Here is a 21,282-nt window from a genome sequence, read left to right as displayed (position 1 = left end):
GCATAGGCCAATGGCTGACTGGCTAAACTAAGCAACAGAACAGCGGCACAAACACACCACATTTATTTCTGTTTAAAAATGTGTTGCTAAGTAGTAATGTATTAAAAACTTAGATTGCAAGGGTATAAAGGTTTTAATAGAGTGTACATAATACTGGTATACAAAAAACAAAAGACATCACAAATTAAAAATTTACAAATAATATACAAGACTTTGGGCCTAATTCAGACCTGATAGGAGCAGCACATTTGATAGTAGATGGGCAAAACCATGTGCACTGCAGGGGGGCAGATATAACATGTGCAGAGGGGGTTAGATTTCAGTTAGAACTGAAATCTAAATTTAAGTGTAAAAATAATGCAGTCAGTATTTACCCTGCACAGAAACAATATAACCCAACCAAATCTAACTCTCTCTGCACATGTTATATCTGCCACACCTGCAGTGCACATGGGTGGTCATTCCGACCTGATCGCAAGCTAGCTATTTTTTTGCAGCGCTGCGATCAGTCAAAACTGCACATGTGTATGCTCCGCAATGCGCAGGCGCATCTTATGGGTACAAAGCAGATCGGTGCTGGGTGATGGATTTAACGAAGAATCCATTCGCACAGCTGATTGCAAGAAGATTGACAGGAAGAGGGCATTTGTAGGTGTCAACTGACCATTTTCAGAGAGTGGTTGGAAAAATGCAGGCATGTCCAAGTGTTTGCAGGGCGGGTGTCTGACGTCAATTCCGGGACCGGACAGGCTGAAGTGATTGCAGCGGCTGAGTAAGTTCAGACCTACTCAGAAACTGCACAAACTGTTTTTGTACCGCTCGGCTGCACATGCGTTCGCACACTTGAAAAGCGAAAATACACTCCCCCATAGGCGGCCACTATCTGATCACAACGCTGCAAAAAATAGATAGCGAGTGATCGACTCGGAATGACCCCCATGGTTTTGCCCATCTTCTAACAAATTTGTTGCTAGGATGAGGTCTGAATTAGGCCCTTTTTTAGAAAGTTTCCATAGGATCTTCTGCTGTCTAACCACGTCCGTGATAAGCGTAGGTTAACATCTCAGTTACTGTAGGTGCTATCCCATGCACTTGCAGCTGTGATTAACCTTATGCAGGGAATGCGGCCAAGATCCCACCGGACGGAATCTCGGCGGTCAGAATACCGACACCGGAATCCCGACCGGCACAATCCCGACATATTTTCCCTCTGTGGGTGTCCACGACACCCATAGAGGGAGAATAAATTAGTGTGCCGAGCGTAGCGAGGCACCGTGCCCGCAGCATGGTGAGCGCAGTGAGCCCGCAAGGGGCTGTGTTGCGCTCGCCCCCCTGTCGGGATTGTGCCGGTCGGGATTCCGGTGTCGGTATTCCAACCACCGGGATCCCATCCGGTGGGATTTCGTACTGATCCCCTATGCAGGCTTAGTTAGTTCACACTGCCTCAGTGTAGTTCCTCTGGATCCTTTCGTATTGGAAGGGGTTAAATTCCCAGTTGATGTTGTCAATCTTAAGGTCCAAAATGTGCAGGTTTATGATTCTCACTGCCTCAATGAAGGGGACGCTGTCTGTCGTAATGTGTAAAAAGGAGACGCTGTCTGCTGTAATGTGTAAAAGATGGACTCTGTCTGCCATAATGTGTAAAAGTGGCTCTACCTGGTGTAGTAGTGGCGCAACTGTGCGGCATAATTTGAATAATGGAGACTACTGTGCACCATAATATGAATTGTTATTATTTTTAGCCACACCCCTTCCCCATGAAGCCACGCCCCTATATATTTTTGCGCACGCCTATAGTGCACACTGCCCATATTTTACATGAAGTGGGGGCGCCGATGCTGTTTCTTGCACACGCCACTAAAATGTCTAGTTACGGCACTGGGGTATAATACTGGTAATCCTGCTGTAGTGGTATCTATTTATGATATCCGGATCCTGGTTGGCTACCTCAATCTCTCTCTCTGTCTGGGTTGCGATCAAGGATGGTCCTTCTCCAGGGCACATTGGGAATGGGGTATACTGCATGCTGTGCTCTTTCTACTCTGATCCTCGTTGACCTCCTTGTTGTGAGGTGACGACTGATTAGTGAGAAGGGGTCTCAGCTGTGCTCCAGGAGCTCTTCAGTTAGGAGAGGATGGTAGAGCATGGGTGTCTGCTGGCATTGATTTCAGTTGGCATCCAAATCCAAAACCCATGAGACACGAGATCCAACACTAGGAAGATGATGTTTTAGCTTATTTTTAGATCCAAGGCAAGCTGAAAAATCAGAGTCCCTGGCCACATCCACTCGGATCTGGAAGTTCGAGTGAGCTCGGTTCGCTGAAAAGGCTCCAACAAGACTTTGTGCTTAACTGAATTTCGTCCAAACACCTGACAAGCTGCAATCTATAAGAAAACTGACATTTGATATATTTGAGTCACTGTCCTAATTAGGCCAGACGTATTATAGTGGGCAAATTTTCTTAGTAGTATATGATCCAGTCATATTGCAATGTTGGTCTGGGGGCCAGTGGAACAACAGTATCATGGGGTAATAGTTGCAGATCTCATGGGGAGGGAGACATCCATCCCCGACTATAACACTCATACACAGTAAGCTTTCCCACATTGCACAAACTCACAAGTAAAGTATGTAGTCACGAAGCAACCTGTAAAAAAGGTGAGGTTAGACACATAAAAGAGCATTAATATATCAGATAACTTTGGTTTGGCCTTCTTAAAAGGTACATCAGGAAGACTCCTCTCACTGACAGATTGGCAACAGTCTCTCAATTCACAAACCTTAGACTGCTGCCACTATCATGATTCTTGGTGTATTTTGTACTTTTGACTCCTTGAAAACTTTATTTTGCTTCTTTGGTCTTCCACTTACACCAAGTAGTTTTTGACTTTGGCTCATGAATGTCCTGAGGTACATTAAATGCAATGTTTGCAAACTCATAATCATATCTTTTAGGTGGCTTGCTGATATTTGATCTAGTAGACGATCTCTTCTGTGGTTCAACTTTCACACTGGTAGTCTCTAGTTCAGATATTTCACCAGCTACTGGTATGTCCAGTGACACATAGTGTACCTGTTCTGCATGTCAAAGGACAGCTTTTCTGTAATGTTTGCTGTCTCTTTAAATACAACTTCAATACATCTTGCTTTTTTTCAATAGCGTACAGTATGCTTGTTAAATAATACCATTCTGCTCAGGAGTATAGGCAATGGTCAATTGATTCTCTGTTTCCTATTTTTTCAAGAATTTGTTCCACCACTTTGTTGAGATATTCTCCACCATTATCATTATAAGAATTTTAAATATGTGGCCTGTTTGATCTTCTACAATGCTCTTGTATCTGTAATTTTCTTTATCCTTTCAGATTTCTCTTTTATGAAGTATACATGTGTCATTCTTGTGAAGTAATCTAGAAATGTCACAAAGTCTCTGTATCAACTGACAGACTTTACTTCCATTGGACCACACACACACACACACACACACACACACACACACACACACACACACACACACACACACACACACACACACACACACACACACACCTGAATTCACTATTTCAAGTGGTGCTGTTCTACTTATTGACTTTGGAAACAGCTGATGACTCCAAATATGCAGCTTTTGCACATGGGATTCCCTGTGTTAATAACTGAAATTCCTGTGATCATCCTGTTCTGTAGCTATTAAACACAGTCATATCCAAGGTGACCAAACCTTCTATGCCAGAGGTCCAATGACTGTGACTCACTTCTCATCATTGCATAGCAGTGCTATGTATCAAAAACATGCATTTGCTGATACCTTATGGTTGTAGCAATAATTGACCCACTTCTGTTTCTTTTAATGCACTTTCCTTTGGCAAAATTACCTCTGTGGTATCTCTGTTCCAGGACACTGATGATTATTAAATTAATTCTCATTTCTGGTAAACAAAATACATTTGGATTTCTGTGACTTTTGTTCTTGATCCAATTCTCAAGCAAGCTTTATTTGTTCCAACTTTTGTGACTGTCAATGTTTAATTCTTAGATTGTAATAGGATCACACTCAGTTTGGTGAACAACTCCTCATTTCAGATGAATTTTCTTAATTCACCTGAATCGATATACCAACAATCTTTCTGTGGCTATCTATAACACTCATAGCTGACTCATCTTTGCCATTGAATTTCTTGTTCTATGCAGGGTTCACTTTTCTCTGCATACAGTTGATTGGTTTGTCACTTATCTTGTGACAATTATAGCACTTGAACTTGAACCTCAGCATTTGATTCACAGGGTACACAATCCTGAAACTTGTGTATTTTTGGATGTTTTTTCTTATAACTGAGCTCCCTGTGTGCCCTTTCTGCCCACTTGTGCCTGGGTGCCCTGTACCTGGGCCCAAGACCTTTTGAAAATATGTGTATGCGGTGGTGCTTTGTGAGAGTAATGCACAAAACCAGCAGAATTTGTACTTGACCCAATCACAAATCTAGTAGCTCAACAAGGTAGTGTGGTTTATTAATACGTGATGGCATGAAGTGGAGCTTGTAGGGAAGCAGGGTTCTGAAAGCTCACTAGCTGGTGACTGTCTTCTAGATGCGGGTAGCAGTGCAGATTGCTGGAACAGTGGTATTGCGGGGTTATAGGAATGTTGCATCATCCCCGAAGTAGCCAAATTGGAGGCTGCGCAATACTGCTCTCCTATTATAACATCATTAGAATAAACTCAATCCCCAACATGAAATTGGCTCCGCAAAGAAAGCCTATTTAGTGTTTTGTCCCTCTCTAGCTCTCACACTCTTGTTTTTCTGGCAAACTACAAACTAACTGAATTTTAGGTGTATTCATTTCATACCAAATTGATGCAAACAGTAGGCCTAAAGCTTTATTTCAGTCTGTTTTGCTGTTATGTAAACAGATGCAAATGTTTTTAACAATATTTTTTACGACCAAAAATTAGTAATGATAAAGTCCAGAGCTACAGAGTAAAAATTCAAACAATATTATTTCAATATGCATTATTGAACAGATTACAAAGAGAAGTCTCTCCATAAGAGAGAACTGCAAATCATTCACTGAATCCGCAGTAAATCTCTTTTAACCTTGTAATGAATATGGTCATTAGCAGTGTTCAAAGTGTGCCGGTATACCATGGTATGGCATACCGGCACTACAAGCTCTGAACTTTTTTTTAATTTTTATTCAGGGTTTTTCAAATTTAGTGCTGGCTGCAAGCCAATCGGAGCTCATGGATGGGCAGCTAATCAGGAGCTGTGCCTCCTCCTGTGTTAGACGCCCACCCTGGTCTCCAGCTCGCCGTCCACTACTTGTTGAAGACAGCGAGCACCACCTGCTGCAGCCACCTGGGCACCTTGCACCCGTGGGGGAGCTGGGCCCGGTACCATTGGATGTGGGGCAGGCGCAGCTATTGATCACTGCTCTGGAGCTACACACTGAGCAGCTGGATACTTTTTTTTTTACCCTGGTGCAGTGTTCAGTGGAGGAAGGTCAAATTATTGCACTACACTCACGTCACTGCTCCACAATATGGGTGATCTGTGCAAGTGATATCATTAGTGGGATTAACTGGCAATCTACACAATTTTACTGTATTCCACTACAGCAGGGCGGGAAGAATGGTGGTGGAATGGGAAGGTATAAGTGACAATGGGATAAAGGCAGGATGATAATATGTGAAAAAATTAGATTTGGTAAGCTAGAGTCCAGGCCTGGCTTGGAGCCTGGTTGTAGTGGATTGTAGGCACAGAGATATCTACCCAGGAGACACCACCCCTATCTACTGTAGCTCCATCCTCCCTTCATTGGCCAATCTGAGCTGGATTTTGGGCAGGGGTAAAGAAGGTACAGATGACTGCACAGAGAAATAGCTGCATAGATAATAGCTTCATACTGTATTAATCCATGCAGTCACAACCCACACATACAGCCTGGGGTTGAGGCTCCCAAGAAGCGAATATGTGACAATATGGTAATATGTGACAAAAGATGGGAAGCGGCTCTGGCATATGTGTCTGTATATGGGAGTACATATATGACAGGGGAAGGAAGGGGTAATGGCATAATATGTGACAATGTGAGATGGCGGACATAATATGTGATACATGATCGGGAGAAAGGTGTCTATTGCACAATCCAGTGAGGAAAGTTTGTTTTTAGCTGCATAATGTATGTTGTACATGTAGTTTAGCCTCACATGTGGAGTAAGGGCCCATGACATATGTTCAGCCAGGGGCCCCATGTTGCCCTAATCGAACACTGATGTGTGTGGTCCGCTGGAAGCTTAATAACCTACCTGCTGCATGAATGCTGATGCCACAAAGCATTTGATGCCTCAGAGTGATGTTGACATGAACGGTGATATGGATGATTTATTAGGGATACATTTATAAGTAGGTTTATTGAGTCATGATATATGGGCAAATAATGGAGGAGATGATAAAATAGGGATTGACAGGGCATACTATGAGGTGATTATTGATAACATGATGGGATTGACGATGATACTGTATATGGAGATTGATAACACACATGCCATTTGCAGAGCTGGCAAGCTCCTCTACTATATAGTCCACATATTTCTAGTTATATCTACTGTTTCCCAAACCCCTTCTGATGAGATACAGTAGCAATACTAGAACAGGCATCCTGGGGACACCTATTCGGCTGTGATACAAGATAAATAAGGTCTCCATGAAGATAGCAAAACTCAACATCAGATCACCCATGTACTCAGGCAATTGAGCTTTTTGCTAGTGATGTGCACCGGACATTTTTCGGGTTTTGTGTTTTGGTTTTGGATTCGGTTCCGCGGCCGTGTTTTGGATTCGGACGCATTTTGGCAAAACCTCCCTGAAATTTTTTTGTCGGATTCGGGTGTGTTTTGGATTCGTTTTTTTTTTTTTTACAAAAAACCCTCAAAAACAGCTTAAATCATAGAATTTGGGGGTCATTTTGATCCCATAGTATTATTAACCTCAATAACCATAATTTCCACTCATTTTCAGTCTATTCTGAACACCTCACACCTCACAATATTATTTTTAGTCCTAAAATTTGCACCGAGGTCGCTGGATGGCTAAGCTAAGCGACACAAGTGGCCGACACAAACACCTGGCCCATCTAGGAGTGGCACTGCAGTGTCAGGCAGGATGGCACTTCAAAAAAATTGTCCCCAAACAGCACATGATGCAAAGAAAAAAAGAGGCGCACCAAGGTCGCTGGATGGCTAAGCTAAGCGACCCAAGTGGCCGACACAAACACCTGGCCCATCTAGGAGTGGCACTGCAGTGTCAGGCAGGATAGCACTTCAAAAAAATTGTCCCCAAACAGCACATGATGCAAAGAAAAATGAAAGAAAAAAGAGGTGCAAGATGGAATTGTCCTTGGGCCCTCCCACCCACCCTTATGTTGTATAAACAGGACATGCACACTTTAACGAACCCATCATTTCATCGACAGGGTCTGCCACATGACTGTGACTGAAATGACTGGTTGGTTTGGGCCCCCACCAAAAAAAGAAGCAATCAATCTCTACTTGCACAAACTGGCTCTACAGAGGCAAGATGTCCACCTCATCATCATCCTCCGATTCCTCACCCCTTTCACTGTGTACATCCCCCTCCTCACAGATTATTAATTCATCCCCACTGGAATCCACCATCTCAGGTCCCTGTGCACTTTCTGGAGGCAATTGCTGCTGGTGAATGTCTCCACGGAGGAATTGATTATAATTCATTTTGATGAACATCATCTTCTCCACATTTTCTGGAAGTAACCTCGTACGCCGATTGCTAACAAGGTGAGCGGCTGCACTAAACACTCTTTCGGAGTACACACTGGAGGGAGGGCAACTTAGGTAGAATAAAGCCAGTTTGTGCAAGGGCCTCCAAATTGCCTCTTTTTCCTGCCAGTATACGTACGGACTGTCTGACGTGCCTACTTGGATGCGGTCACTCATATAATCCTCCACCATTCTTTCAATGGTGAGAGAATCATATGCAGTGACAGTAAACGACATGTCAGTAATCGTTGGCAGGTCCTTCAGTCCGGACCAGATGTCAGCACTCGCTCCAGACTGCCCTGCATCACCGCCAGCGGGTGGGCTCGGAATTCTTAGCCTTTTCCTCGCACCCCCAGTTGCGGGAGAATGTGAAGGAGGAGATGTTGATGGGTCACGTTCCGCTTGACTTGACAATTTTCTCACCAGCAGGTCTTTGAACCTCTGCAGACTTGTGTCTGCCGGAAAGAGAGATACAATGTAGGTTTTAAATCTAGGATCGAGCACGGTGGCCAAAATGTAGTGCTCTGATTTCAACAGATTGACCACCCGTAAATCCTGGCTAAGCGAATTAAGGGCTCCATCCACAAGTCCCACATGCCTAGCGGAATCGCTCTGTTTTAGCTCCTCCTTCAATGTCTCCAGCTTCTTCTGCAAAAGCCTGATGAGGGGAATGACCTGACTCAGGCTGGCAGTGTCTGAACTGACTTCACGTGTGGCAAGTTCAAAGGGTTGCAGAACCTTGCACAACGTTGAAATCATTCTCCACTGCGCTTGAGTCAGGTGCATTCCCCCTCCTTTGCCTTTATCGTGGGCAGATGTATAGGCTTGAATGGCCTTTTGCTGCTCCTCCATCCTCTGAAGCATATAGAGGGTTGAATTCCACCTCGTTACCACCTCTTGCTTCAGATGATGGCAGGGCAGGTTCAGGAATGTTTGGTGGTGCTCCAGTCTTCGGCACGCGGTGGCTGAATGCCGAAAGTGGCCCGCAATTCTTCGGGCCACCGACAGCATCTCTTGCACGCCCCTGTCGTTTTTTAAATAATTCTGCACCACCAAATTCAATGTATGTGCAAAACATGGGACGTGCTGGAATTTGCCCAGATGTAATGCACGCACAATATTGCTGGCGTTGTCTGATGTCACAAATCCCCAGGAGAGTCCAATTGGGGTAAGCCATTCTGCGATGATCTTCCTCAGTTTCCGTAAGAGGTTGTCAGCTGTGTGCCTCTTCTGGAAAGCGGTGATACAATGCGTAGCCTGCCTAGGAACGAGTTGGCGTTTGCGAGATGCTGCTACTGGTGCCGCCGCTGCTGTTCTTGCTGCGGGAGGCAATACATCTACCAAGGGGGCTGTCACAGTCATATAGTCCTGAGTCTGCCCTGCTCCACTTGTCCACATGTCCGTGGTTAAGTGGACATTGGGAACAACTGCATTTTTTAGGACACTGGTGACTCTTTTTCTGAGGTCTGTGTACATTTTCGGTATCGCCTGCCTAGAGAAATGGAACCTAGATGGTATTTGGTACCGGGGACACAGTACCTCAATCAAGTCTCTAGTTGCCTCTGAATTAACGGTGGATACCGGAACCACGTTTCTCACCGCCCATGCTGCCAAGGCCTGAGTTATCTGCTTTGCAGCAGGATGACTGCTGTGATATTTCATCTTCCTCGCAAAGGACTGTTGGACAGTCAATTGCTTACTGGAAGTAGTACAAGTGGTCTTCCGACTTCCCCTCTGGGATGACGATTGACTCCCAGCAGCAACAACAGCAGCGCCAGCAGTAGTAGGCGTTACACTCAAGGATGCATCGGAGGAATCCCAGGCAGGAGAGGACTCGTCAGACTTGACAGTGAGATGCCCTGCAGGACTATTGGCTTTCCTGGGTAAGGAGGAAATTGAGACTGAGGGAGTTGGTGGTGTGGTTTGCAGGAGCTTGGTTACAAGAGGAAGGGATTTAGTTGTCAGTGGACTCCTTCCGCTGTCACCCAAAGTTTTTGAATTTGTCACTGACTTCTGATGAATGCGGTCCAGGTGACGTATAAGGGAGGATGTTCCGAGGTGGTTAATGTCCTTACCCCTACTTATTACAGCTTGACAAAGGCAACACACGGCTTGACACCTGTTGTCCGCATTTGTGTTGAAATAATTCCACACCGAAGAGCTGATTTTTTTTGTATTTTGACCAGGCATGTCAATGGCCATATTCGTCCCATGGACAACAGGTGTCTCCCCGGGTGCCTGACTTAAACAAACCACCTCACCATCAGAATCCTCCTTGTCAATTTCCTCCCCAGCGCCAGCAACACCCATATCCTCATCCTGGTGTACTTCAACAGTGACATCTTCAATTTGACTATCAGGAACTGGACTGCGGGTGCTCCTTCCAGCACTTGCAGGGGGCGTACAAATGGTGGAAGGCGCAAGCTCTTCCCGTCCAGTGTTGGGAAGGTCAGGCATCGCAACCGACACAATTGGACTCTCCTTGGGGATTTGTGATTTAGAAGAACACACAGTTCTTTGCTGTGCTTTTGCCAGCTTAAGTCTTTTCATTTTTCTAGCGAGAGGATGAGTGCTTCCATCCTCATGTGAAGCTGAACCACTAGCCATGAACATAGGCCAGGGCCTCAGCCGTTCCTTGCCACTCCGTGTCGTAAATGCCATATTGGCAAGTTTACGCTTCTCCTCAGACGCTTTCAATTTTGATTTTTGGGTCATTTTACTGAACTTTTGTTTTTTGGATTTTACATGCTCTCTACTATGGCATTGGGCATCGGCCTTGACAGACGACGTTGATGGCATTTCATCGTCTCGGCCATGACTAGTGGCAGCAGCTTCAGCATGAGATGGAAGTGGATCTTGATCTTTCCCTATTTTAACCTCCACATTTTTGTTCTCCATTTTTTAATGTGTGGAATTATATGCCAGTATCAATAGCAATGGCCTACTACTATATATACTGCGCACAACTGAAATGCACCACAGGTATGGATGGATAGTATACTTGACGACACAGAGGTAGGTAGAGCAGTGGCCTACTGTACCGTACTGCTATATATTATATACTGGTGGTCAGCAAACTGTGCAAAACTGAAATGCACCACAGGTATGGATGGATGGTATACTTGACGACACAGAGGCAGGCACAGCAGTGGCCTACTGTACCGTACTGCTATATATTGTATACTGGTGGTCAGCAAACTGTGTAAAAATGAAATGCACCACAGGTATGGATGGACAGTATACTTGACGACACAGAGGTAGGTAGAGCAGTGGCCTACTGTACCGTACTGCTATATATTATATACTGGTGGTCAGCAAACTGTGCAAAAATGAAATGCACCACAGGTATGGATGGATAGTATACTTGACGACACAGAGGTAGGAACAGCAGTGGCCTACTGTACCGTACTGCTATATATTATATACTGGTGGTCAGCAAACTGTGCAAAAATGAAATGCACCACAGGTATGGATGGATAGTATACTTGACGACACAGAGGTAGGTACAGCAGTGGCCTACTGTACCGTAATGCTATATATTAAATACTGGTGGTCAGCAAACTGTGCAAAAATGAAATGCACCACAGGTATGGATGAATAGTATACTTGACGACACAGAGGTAGGTACAGAAGTGGTCTACTGTACCGTAATGCTATATATTATATACTGGTGGTCAGCAAACTGTGCAAAAATGAAATGCACCACAGGTATGGATGGATAGTATACTTGACGACACAGAGGTAGGTACAGCAGTGGCCTACTGTACCGTAATGCTATATATTATATACTGGTGGTCAGCAAACTGTGCAAAACTGAAATGCACCACAGGTATGGATGGATAGTATACTTGACGACACAGAGGTAGGTACAGCAGTGACCTACTGTACCGCAATGCTATATATTATATACTGGTGGTCAGCAAATTGTGCACAACTGAAATGCACCACAGGTATGGATGGATAGTATACTTGACGACACAGAGGTAGGTACAGCAGTGGCCTACGGTACCGTAATGCTATATATTATATACTGGTGGTCAGCAAACTGTGCAAAACTGAAATGCACCACAGGTATGGATGGATAGTATACTTGACGACACAGAGGTAGGTACAGCAGTGGCCTACTGTACCGTAATGCTATATATTATATACTGGTGGTCAGCAAACTGTGCACAACTGAAATGCACCACAGGTATGGATGGATAGTATACTTGACGACACAGAGGTAGGTACAGCAGTGGCCTACGGTACCGTAATGCTATATATTATATACTGGTGGTCAGCAAACTGTGCAAAACTGAAATGCACCACAGGTATGGATGGATAGTATACTTGACGACACAGAGGTAGGTACAGCAGTGGCCTACTGTACCGTAATGCTATATATTATATACTGGTGGTCAGCAAACTGTGCACAACTGAAATGCACCACAGGTATGGATGGATAGTATACTTGACGACACAGAGGTAGGTACAGCAGTGGCCTACGGTACCGTAATGCTATATATTATATACTGGTGGTCAGCAAACTGTGCAAAACTGAAATGCACCACAGGTATGGATGGATAGTATACTTGACGACACAGAGGTAGGTACAGCAGTGGCCTACTGTACCGTAATGCTATATATTATATACTGGTGGTCAGCAAACTGTGCAAAACTGAAATGCACCACAGGTATGGATGGATAGTATACTTGACGACACAGAGGTAGGTACAGCAGTGGCCTTCTGTACCGTACTCCTATATATTATATACTGGTGGTTAGCAAAATTATGCACTGTACTCCTACTATATACTGTCTACAATGCAGCACAGATATGGAGTGTTTTTCAGGCAGACAACGTATACTGGTGGTCACTGGTCAGCAAAACTCTGCACTGTACTACTCCTCCTATATAATATTATACTGGTGGTCCCCAGTCCCCACAATAAAGCAGCACACTGAGCACAGATATGGAGTGTTTTTCAGGCAGACAACGTATACTGGTGGTCACTGTCAGCAAAACTCTGCACTGTACTCCTGCTATATATACAGCTGCTCCCCAGTCCCCACAATTAAGCAGTGTGAGCACAGATATATGCAGCACACTGAGCACAGATAAGGAGCGTTTTTTTTCAGGCAGAGAACGGATAAAACTGGTGGTCACTGATCAGCAAAACTCTGCACTGTACTCCTCCTATATTATACAGCTGCTCCCCAGTCCTCCCCACAATTAAGCAATAAAGCACAATCAATCAAGTTCAACAATAAACGGAGAGGACGCCAGCCACGTCCTCTCCCTAACATTTCCAATGCACGAGTGAAAATGGCGGCGACGCGCGGCTGCTTATATAGAATCCGAATCTCGCGAGAATCCGACAGCGGGATGATGACGTTCGGGCGCGTTCGGGTTTACCGAGCCATATGGGAGAATCCGAGTATGCCTCGGACCCGTGTAAAATGGGTGAAGTTCGGGTGGGTTCGGTTTCCGAGGAACCGAACCCGCTCATCACTACTTTTTGCCCTGTTGCACTTCTATGTGCTTCTAACATTTACATTTATGCTTATATGGATCTGCTGCATGGTTGAAGTCTCGCTGTAATGCATGGGCGTAACTACAGCGGGTGCAATGATGACCATTGCTATGGGCAGGGGCGTAGCCTGAACTTTGTGGGCCTCACAGCAACATTTTGAAGGGAACTCTGGCCCAATGCTTCTAGAGAGACTTTGCAGCAGTTGTTCATTGTATGCCTCATTGTAGTGCCCTAATTAATTTACTGAACTATAGTAGTGCCTTAGTTAATGTTATACCCCATAGTAAACCCACAGGATGTCACATTGTAGGGCTGTCAGCATACTATGAACCGCATAATATAAACTGTCTTCAGATCAGGGGTTAAAGTTGGCCGGAACGGGGTGGAACTGCGTTCCGCCGGTGCACCTTGCCCGGCCACTTTCCCCACTGTCTAGCACTGCTTGCCTCCTCTGTTAATGTGGGAGGCACAGCGTGCACCTCCCACATTGACTGAGTTGGCAGTCGGCACTAGACAGTGACTTCCTTAGCCCCCGGTTCCTCCTCCAGCCAGTCCCCCTCGCTGATGACACTGACGGCGGGAACGAGAAGCGGGACATACTGTATTAAGTACTGTTATTGTGACCTTGTGTGTGCGTGACAGCACCAGGAGGAGGGGGGCAGCGGCGGCAGAACAGACAGCCCTCAGCTGTCTGCCCCGTGTACTAGTGTCCTCTCCCTGTATAGATGAGACTGCCTTCAGCCATGGGAAACTCGCAGGCACCACAGAAAAAGCATAGAGAGTTTCAACTGCATTGGCTCTTTACTGGTAAGGAGTTCATGTTCTGCTATCAGCAATTACTTTGCTTGACATTAGCCAATATTAAAAAAAATTCTAAGTTGTGCAGATTTGTAATAAAATATAGGTTTCACTAATAACATTGATAAAATATGTGTAAATCTAAGAAATATAGGTGGTCATTCTGAGTTGATCGCTAGCTGAATTCGTTCGCTGTGCAGCGATGAGGCAAAAAATGGCACTTCTGCGCATGCGTATGCGGCGCAATGTGCACGCGCAACGTACTATTACAACAAACGATGTAGTTTCACACAGGGTCTAGCGATGCTTTTCTGTCGCAGTGCTGGCCGCAGAGTAATTGACATGAAGTGGGCATTTCTGGGTGTCAACTGACTGTTTTCAGGGAGTGTTCGGAAAAACGCAGGCATGCCAGAAAAAACGCAGGCATGGCTGGCGAACGCAGGGCGTGTTTGTGACGTCAAAACAGGAACTGAACAGTTTGAAGTGATCGCAAGCGCTGAGTAGGTTTTGAGCTACTCTGAAACTGCACAAAAAAAAATTGTAGCCGCTCTGCGATCCTTTCGTTCGCACTTCTGCTAAGCTAAAATACACTCCCTGTGGGCGGCAGCATAGCGTTTGCACGGCTGCTAAAAACTGCTAGCGAGCGATCAACTCGGAATGACCACCATAAAACCACACACTGCTAGAAAATAAGAGGGGGCACAAGAGGGAAGACAGGCAGGATGGGGGGTACATGAAGGAAAATACACTGTATGGGAGGGGCACATTGGGGTAGACAAGCTGCAAGAGGGATAGGCATGAATGGATAACCTGTGTCAAGGATGAGCGCTGTGTGAGTGATGAGCGGTGTCAGGGAGAGCTGTGTGACGGATAAGCGCAGGGGTTAAAGTAAAGTAAATTGGAGACAGAATGCAGTTACGCCTCCTCTGGCTCACCTAACCCAGAGTGTGAGCCCAGAGCCGCATGGGGATGTCGGGCGCACGATGAGGTTGTGTTTTTGTGTGTGTGTGTGTGAAGTGGCGCTACTTGGGGGCAGCTGCTACTGGTGGCAGCTGTACTGGGGGCATAACTACAGGGGGCATCTGTACTGGGGGCAGCCTCTGCTGGGGGCATCTTTACGGGGGGCAGCTTCTACAGGGGGCATCTGTACGGGGGCAGCTTCTGCAGGGGGCATAACTACAGGCAGCTTCTACAGGGGGCATCTGTACTGGGGGCAGCTTCTACTGGGGGCATAACTACAGGAGGCAGCTTCTACTGGGGGCATAACTACAGGGGGTATCTGTACTGAGGGCATAACTACAGGGTCATCTGTATTGGGGGCATAACTACAGGGGGCATTTCTACAGGGGGCATTTCTATTTCTACAGGGGGCATCTCTACAGGGGGCAGCTCTACAGGGGGCAGCTTTACATTATTTAAATTGAGGATACTATTGGGTGACCACGCCCCTTTCTTTTTTAGACCACGCCTCTTTTTTTGCAGCGCGAGCTTGCGGCGTGCACAATCCCTCTAGAGCTGGGGCGCGCGCGCACGCGCTCGGGGTGTGTGTGTGTGTGTGTGTGTGTGTGTGTGTGCGTTCCACCACCTCTCCAGGACCACTTTAAGCAGTGCTCCAGATCATATTATGCCAAACTATAGTGCCTCCACTTCATATGCCTTGAGTCCTGTTGGAGAGAGAGTGCTATATAAATATTATTATTATTATTATTATTATTATTATTATTAATATTGTATTGTGTCGCATTACAGTGCCCCAGTTCATATTACTGTATGTAACATTATAATGCCCTCTAGTTCCTTTTATACCACAGTACAATGAGCAGATCCAGAGGCATAAGTAGATATTTTATAGGACAAAAGGCAAAAGTTTATTTCCACCCAATAGTGGAAAATGTATACAACACATGTAACTGTGACAGGGAAGGTGGCCCTTCTTGGCTCTGGGCCCCATAGCAGCTGTACTCCCCTCACCTATGGTAGCTACTGTATGCCCTTAGCTATGGGACCTAAAGGTTTAGGGGGACCTGGACCAAGACTATAAAATTGCATTCCAGTTTCCCAGATTTGCCTGATAAGCAATTAGGTCTGATCCATTGCCCAGCCTGAACTGTGTGACATTACACTTTCAGTGAGAGGTGTGTGTAGTGGATGTTATAATGGAAAGGGGGCACTGTAATGTGGCATAATCTGAACTAGAGGTCACTGTAATGTGGCACAATGTGAACTGAAAGGCACTATGATGTGTCATACTCTGATCTGCTCATTGTAACATGGAGGGCACTTTAAATGTGAAATGGAGGTTCTATAGTGTGGGATAATATGAACTGGGGCACTGTATGTCATAATGTGATTTGGAGATACTGTGTGGCATAATGTGTACTGGCAGCCCTACAACGTGACATCATGTAAACTTGGGAACTATGTTGGTGCATAAAATAAACTAGGGCACTACTATGGGGCATAATATTAACTAGGACAAGGATGTTCGGTGAGGTAAATGACTGAGGAGGTGCTGGCTAGTACCAGAGCCAGATTTACACATAATATATGAGCCCAAGGGTGCATGTGGGCATTATATACAGGTTCAGCAGTATAAACTGCTGGAAATTTGTTGAGTTTTGATCAGAGAAGTGCAGAAAAGATAGTCAGTGCCTCCCCTGCCATAGACTTTTTAGTCCAGAGTTTTGACTATAAAAATGATTAGAGTAATGCAAAGATGATATTTCTAATATAATCTTTGTATTTTTCATGTACTTTAAATAGTCAAAACTCTGGGGTATACTGGAGTATACAGGAAAGCTTCTGCCTCACTTGCATCACCCCACCGCACGTTACTAAACTAGAACACTACTATGGTTGAGAAAATGAACTATTATAAGTGTCTTTCAAGAAGCAGTGGGACAGGGGGCATTCAATATGTTGCAATGGGGCCCACAAAGTTATGGTTCCACCGCTGTATTTAATTTTTCATTCAACCCAAGATAGAAGAAAAAAAAGGAGAGGCCTGTGTATTTTCTCCCCCCATCCCTATATTCCTCTCCATGTCTCTATCCAGTGCTTGCTTCATTTAAGGCCCCCATCCACTAGTCCGATTTGGGCAGTTTTCTTCAGATTTCGACGCATCTGACCGTCAAATCTGAAGAAAAGTGTCACATTGGATGGCTCTTCCGATCCGATGCGCACTCCCTTGTCAGATTTGTCTGAACTAGAGATCTCTGAGGCTGCCCCAACTATTTATCTGAATCTGAAGAAAACAGGTGCACATCGGAGTGTTTTTTTAACTTCAGATGTATCTGATCAGATTCATCTGAAGCGTCACTTGACTGGCATCTCCCTGGCCACTCCCACCCACCAAGAGGGGGAACAGCGGCAGCAGCAGCATTAGATCAATCACATGTAGCATGTGTGCATCAGATATATCTGAAGTGAATGTAGTGAAAATTAAGCCCAGGGTCAGATCCGATTCCCGGGAAGCTCCAGGGAGAGTTCAAGAGAAATCTGATGATATCTGCAGTTCAGACAAGTCTGATACCCCTTTCACATCGCACTAAAAACCCGGTATCGACACGGCATATTGCCGTGTCGAAACGGGTCTGTGTGCGATGTGAAAGGTCCTTTGGGGAATTAGCGGGTAGTCTGACCCGGTAATTCAACCCGGTAAAAAAGAAGGGTTATTACCGGGTTGATTACCGGGTCAGGCGCAGTGTGAATGGGAGCCGTTCCGATGCGACACGGCTCCCATTCACAGTATAGGCAGAGGCGGCGCAGGAGATGTGCTCATCTCCCGGCGCCGCCTCCACCCCCGCCCCTGCTACTGCTGCGCCCTCCGCTGCTATGGCAACCGACCCGGTATATTGCCGGGTCGGAAAGCCAGCAACGGAGCGCAAATGCCGGATCCCATCCGGTAAGTACACGTTTCTCTTACCGGGTAGGATCCGGCATTTGCGATCTGAATGCAGCATGAGTAGTGGATGGCCACCTTTACACTCACTGTGCATTCATATTCACCTGAACTTTTATTACTGTTCTTATGCTTTCCTCCGGTTAAATGGGGTCATTTTGTAAGTTCCATATAAAACTAAACAAGTTTTTGTAATTCATTCACTCCCTATTGACTCCCTATTGACCAACCTTGGGAGCGAAAGCTGTGGAAGTCATTACCATGATTAACAGCAGAATATTTACACATGGAGACCAAGTTATCAGTATCAGGAACACGGAAAATAACCTTATCTTGGGCAGTGGTTAAAGTTCACCTGTATCAGCCCTGAGAAACAAACTTTATATAATGGAGTCCTGGAGTGCATATTACGCAAAAGAAATCCTGGAACATAATTTTATGTGTCCGTGTATGGCGAAATGTTATGTCGCACTTACCGATTCTTCTCGTCACTTTTTAATCACATCAATTAATGACATCTTCAGATCTAATGTAAATATTGACATATTACTTTTGTTAGATGTGTTTTAACTGTTTGCTTTGTTGGCTTTACAGGTCTTATGTTGATGAGTAACTTGAATAATATTTTAAAAGATTCTGGGACGCAATCTCTAAACAAACAATGACTGACATACACACACATAACGCCTTGCAGTGTCATCCTGATGATATGGTAAGGTTTCTTTGGCTGTCCCATTTTCCACCTGTTGTGTAGCCTGGTGGCAGCTGGAGAATACAAGTACATTTAAAGGTCCTTTAAAGTTACAAAAAGAAACAAACTACTGTATTTTATTGAAATATTTTACGAGTTTGTTAGAACCTTAAGTAAATATTTGGACATGAGGTTGAAAAAAGGTCTTAGCTTTATTGATAGCTGAACTGGAGTGATTAATTCATCCAGGAAGTATATGTATCAGATAGATCAATAGCATATCACTGAATTAGTGCATTGCATTAGCATGGGAAGGAAGCTGGTTTTCTCATTAGCTGGACTTGCTAATCATGTTAACCTTCTCTATTGGATATGTGACTACTTCATGCTGCTGCTCTGACTTCAAAAACGGATCTGCAACATTGCTCATTTTATCTTGTAATATTGACATAGCTCTCCTGTAATTATCAGTGATGTGTGTAGCTGCACTTCATGACTGAACAGCATGTATACTTCAATATGCAAGAAGCTTACTGGCTACTGCAGAATGAGTAGTATAACAGCTTGCGTAGTATGTCTTACGTTATGGAGCTCTGCGCAAACCTAGAAAGTGAACAAATGTGTGAATGTATTCCTGCATGTGTAGCACCCCAGAAAAAAATGTGTATACTCCTTTAATTGTGAAATCCAGTGTTTGCTAACCTTAAAGACATCTTACTGGCACAGAGAGAGTTTACAGAGTGGACCAGAGCTCAGTCACATGTACTAGTGGTGAGGTGGCAAGATTTGATTGGATGGAGACTGAGGAGCAAGCAGGGCTGTCTTCACAGCACTGTAGGCCCCTGGACAAAGCAATGCACTGGGGCCCCTACCCAACCTCCAGCTGTAGGAGTAGGAGTTCTATCAGTGGCAGCTTTGATGTCCAGCAGGGGGTATAGGGTGTTCTATCTTCTTCTCAGCATGTAGGACCTGGAGCAGTAATTTCTGCTAATTACTCCTTTACTGCACAGATGGTGGGAGATGGGGCGGGAGGGAAAACACTAAACTGTAGAAGGGGTCATTGGGCTGGATGAAGGGGCCCCGGTACATGACTTCCAAGTGGTTTTGGGTGTTTAATACGCAGGGGAGGGGTGGATAGTGAAGTGTTCTTAATATTCCTCATCTGGTGGGAGGGCAGCTAGCATGACTGCAGATATCTCCAGTTCTTGGAAATAGATTTATTAGCTTTCAATGGATTAAAAATCTAGAGAGTCCAACCTTTCAGAAGGTACTGGGGACATGGGGATTAGAGTATAAAATTGCATACCAGGCATGTGGAGCTGGAGCAGGGATCAGCCGCTGGATGGCTGATATCTCTGATTCTGGGCATAGTAGAGACAAGCTGCCAGTGTCCACAAAAAGGGGAGAGTCCGAGCTTTTGGATTATATCCTCAGGAAAACTCTAAATCAGACAGAACCTGAGATATCTGGCTGGGGAGAGCAATTCACAGGATCGGATGTGGACCACTTTTTTGATGTTGGACATCTCCAGTTCCCCAGGGCTGATTTTCAAAAAATATGATACCCCTGTAAAAAGGGAACCCTCAGCTATCAGCCTATGGCCCTTATACCCCTGGGGCCCTTGGGCAACTACCTATTGCACCCATATGAAAAGACGGCCCTGGGAGCAAGTAGAGCCTTGTGGGAAGAAGTGGTCACATGGGTTACTGAGCTGGAGCCATTACAGAGAGCAGACATGTGCTGAGTGGAGCAGTGAACTGGAAAGTCGGGTGGTCATGCAGGCATGAGACATGCTGCAGCGCTAGGGAAGCGGGGTGCTTGCCGGAGAATTGGGAGAGTGGGAGTGAGATACCACAGCCCGAGGCCAGACACCGCCAGGCCTATGCATAGGCATGGATGACGCAGTCATTTTGAGGAGACAGCAGACATTGGCCCTCATTCCGAGTTGTTCGCTCGCTAGCAGATTTTAGCAGCATTGCACACGCTAGGCCGCCGCCCTCTGGGAGTGTATCTTAGCATAGCAGAATTGCGAACGAAAGATTAGCAGAATTGCGAATAGAAAATTCTTAGCAGTTTCTGAGTAGCTCGAGACTTACTCCTACACTGCGATCAGCTTGTCCATTCCACCCACAAAAAGGACTAGGTGAGGCAGGTGGAAGTTATTATTACCCAAATTGTCTGCACCTGCCCTGCATTATTCTTACTGTGCTTCCTAGATTTTTGTTATCTTTAACTATCCCTGTCTTTTTTTTTTCTTGCTCTAATTCAAAAGCGACTTTGAGTCCTGTGGGAGAAATGTACTATGTAAATAAAATTATTATTCTAATTATTATGATATACCCCTTGGTATGGTGCAGCTTCTCCTTTTCTAAGGAAATTGGCGGGTGCTGAAGATGGGAAATGCTATTCTCTTATCTTGTATGTCATTATTCTTAGTGAATACTACATTTAGAGATGAGAATCTCTGAGAGATGGTTGATATCATTATCCAAGTATAAAGGGGGTTATTAAACCTTTATGTCCCTCCTTATATCAGTTAAATGAGGTATGATCATTTTGTTGTCAATGTATTCGTATTTCTGTGGT

The 21,282-nt window shown here is 45.0% G+C and overlaps 1 protein-coding gene across 1 annotated transcript in view; it reads right to left on the bottom strand.

The window, feature by feature from the left end:
* Positions 1-4,649, bottom strand: part of MUC6 (mucin 6, oligomeric mucus/gel-forming) — a 91,479-nt gene extending 86,830 nt beyond the window's left edge. The window contains exons 1-2 of the mRNA XM_063944191.1: positions 4,565-4,649; positions 2,873-3,079 (exon numbers count right to left, since the gene is read on the bottom strand). Coding sequence (XP_063800261.1) covers positions 2,873-3,079; positions 4,565-4,649 — 292 coding nt within the window. The remainder of the gene's footprint in view (positions 1-2,872; positions 3,080-4,564) is intronic.
* Between the last annotated feature and the right edge of the window lie 16,633 nt (positions 4,650-21,282).

The sequence above is a fragment of the Pseudophryne corroboree genome, chromosome 11 (genome assembly GCF_028390025.1).
Source record: "Pseudophryne corroboree isolate aPseCor3 chromosome 11, aPseCor3.hap2, whole genome shotgun sequence".
In the NCBI taxonomy this organism is placed as follows: Eukaryota; Metazoa; Chordata; class Amphibia; order Anura; family Myobatrachidae; genus Pseudophryne; species Pseudophryne corroboree.
The sequence above is the reverse complement of the archived record's forward strand: the minus strand, read 5'-3'. Positions and strand labels throughout refer to the sequence as shown.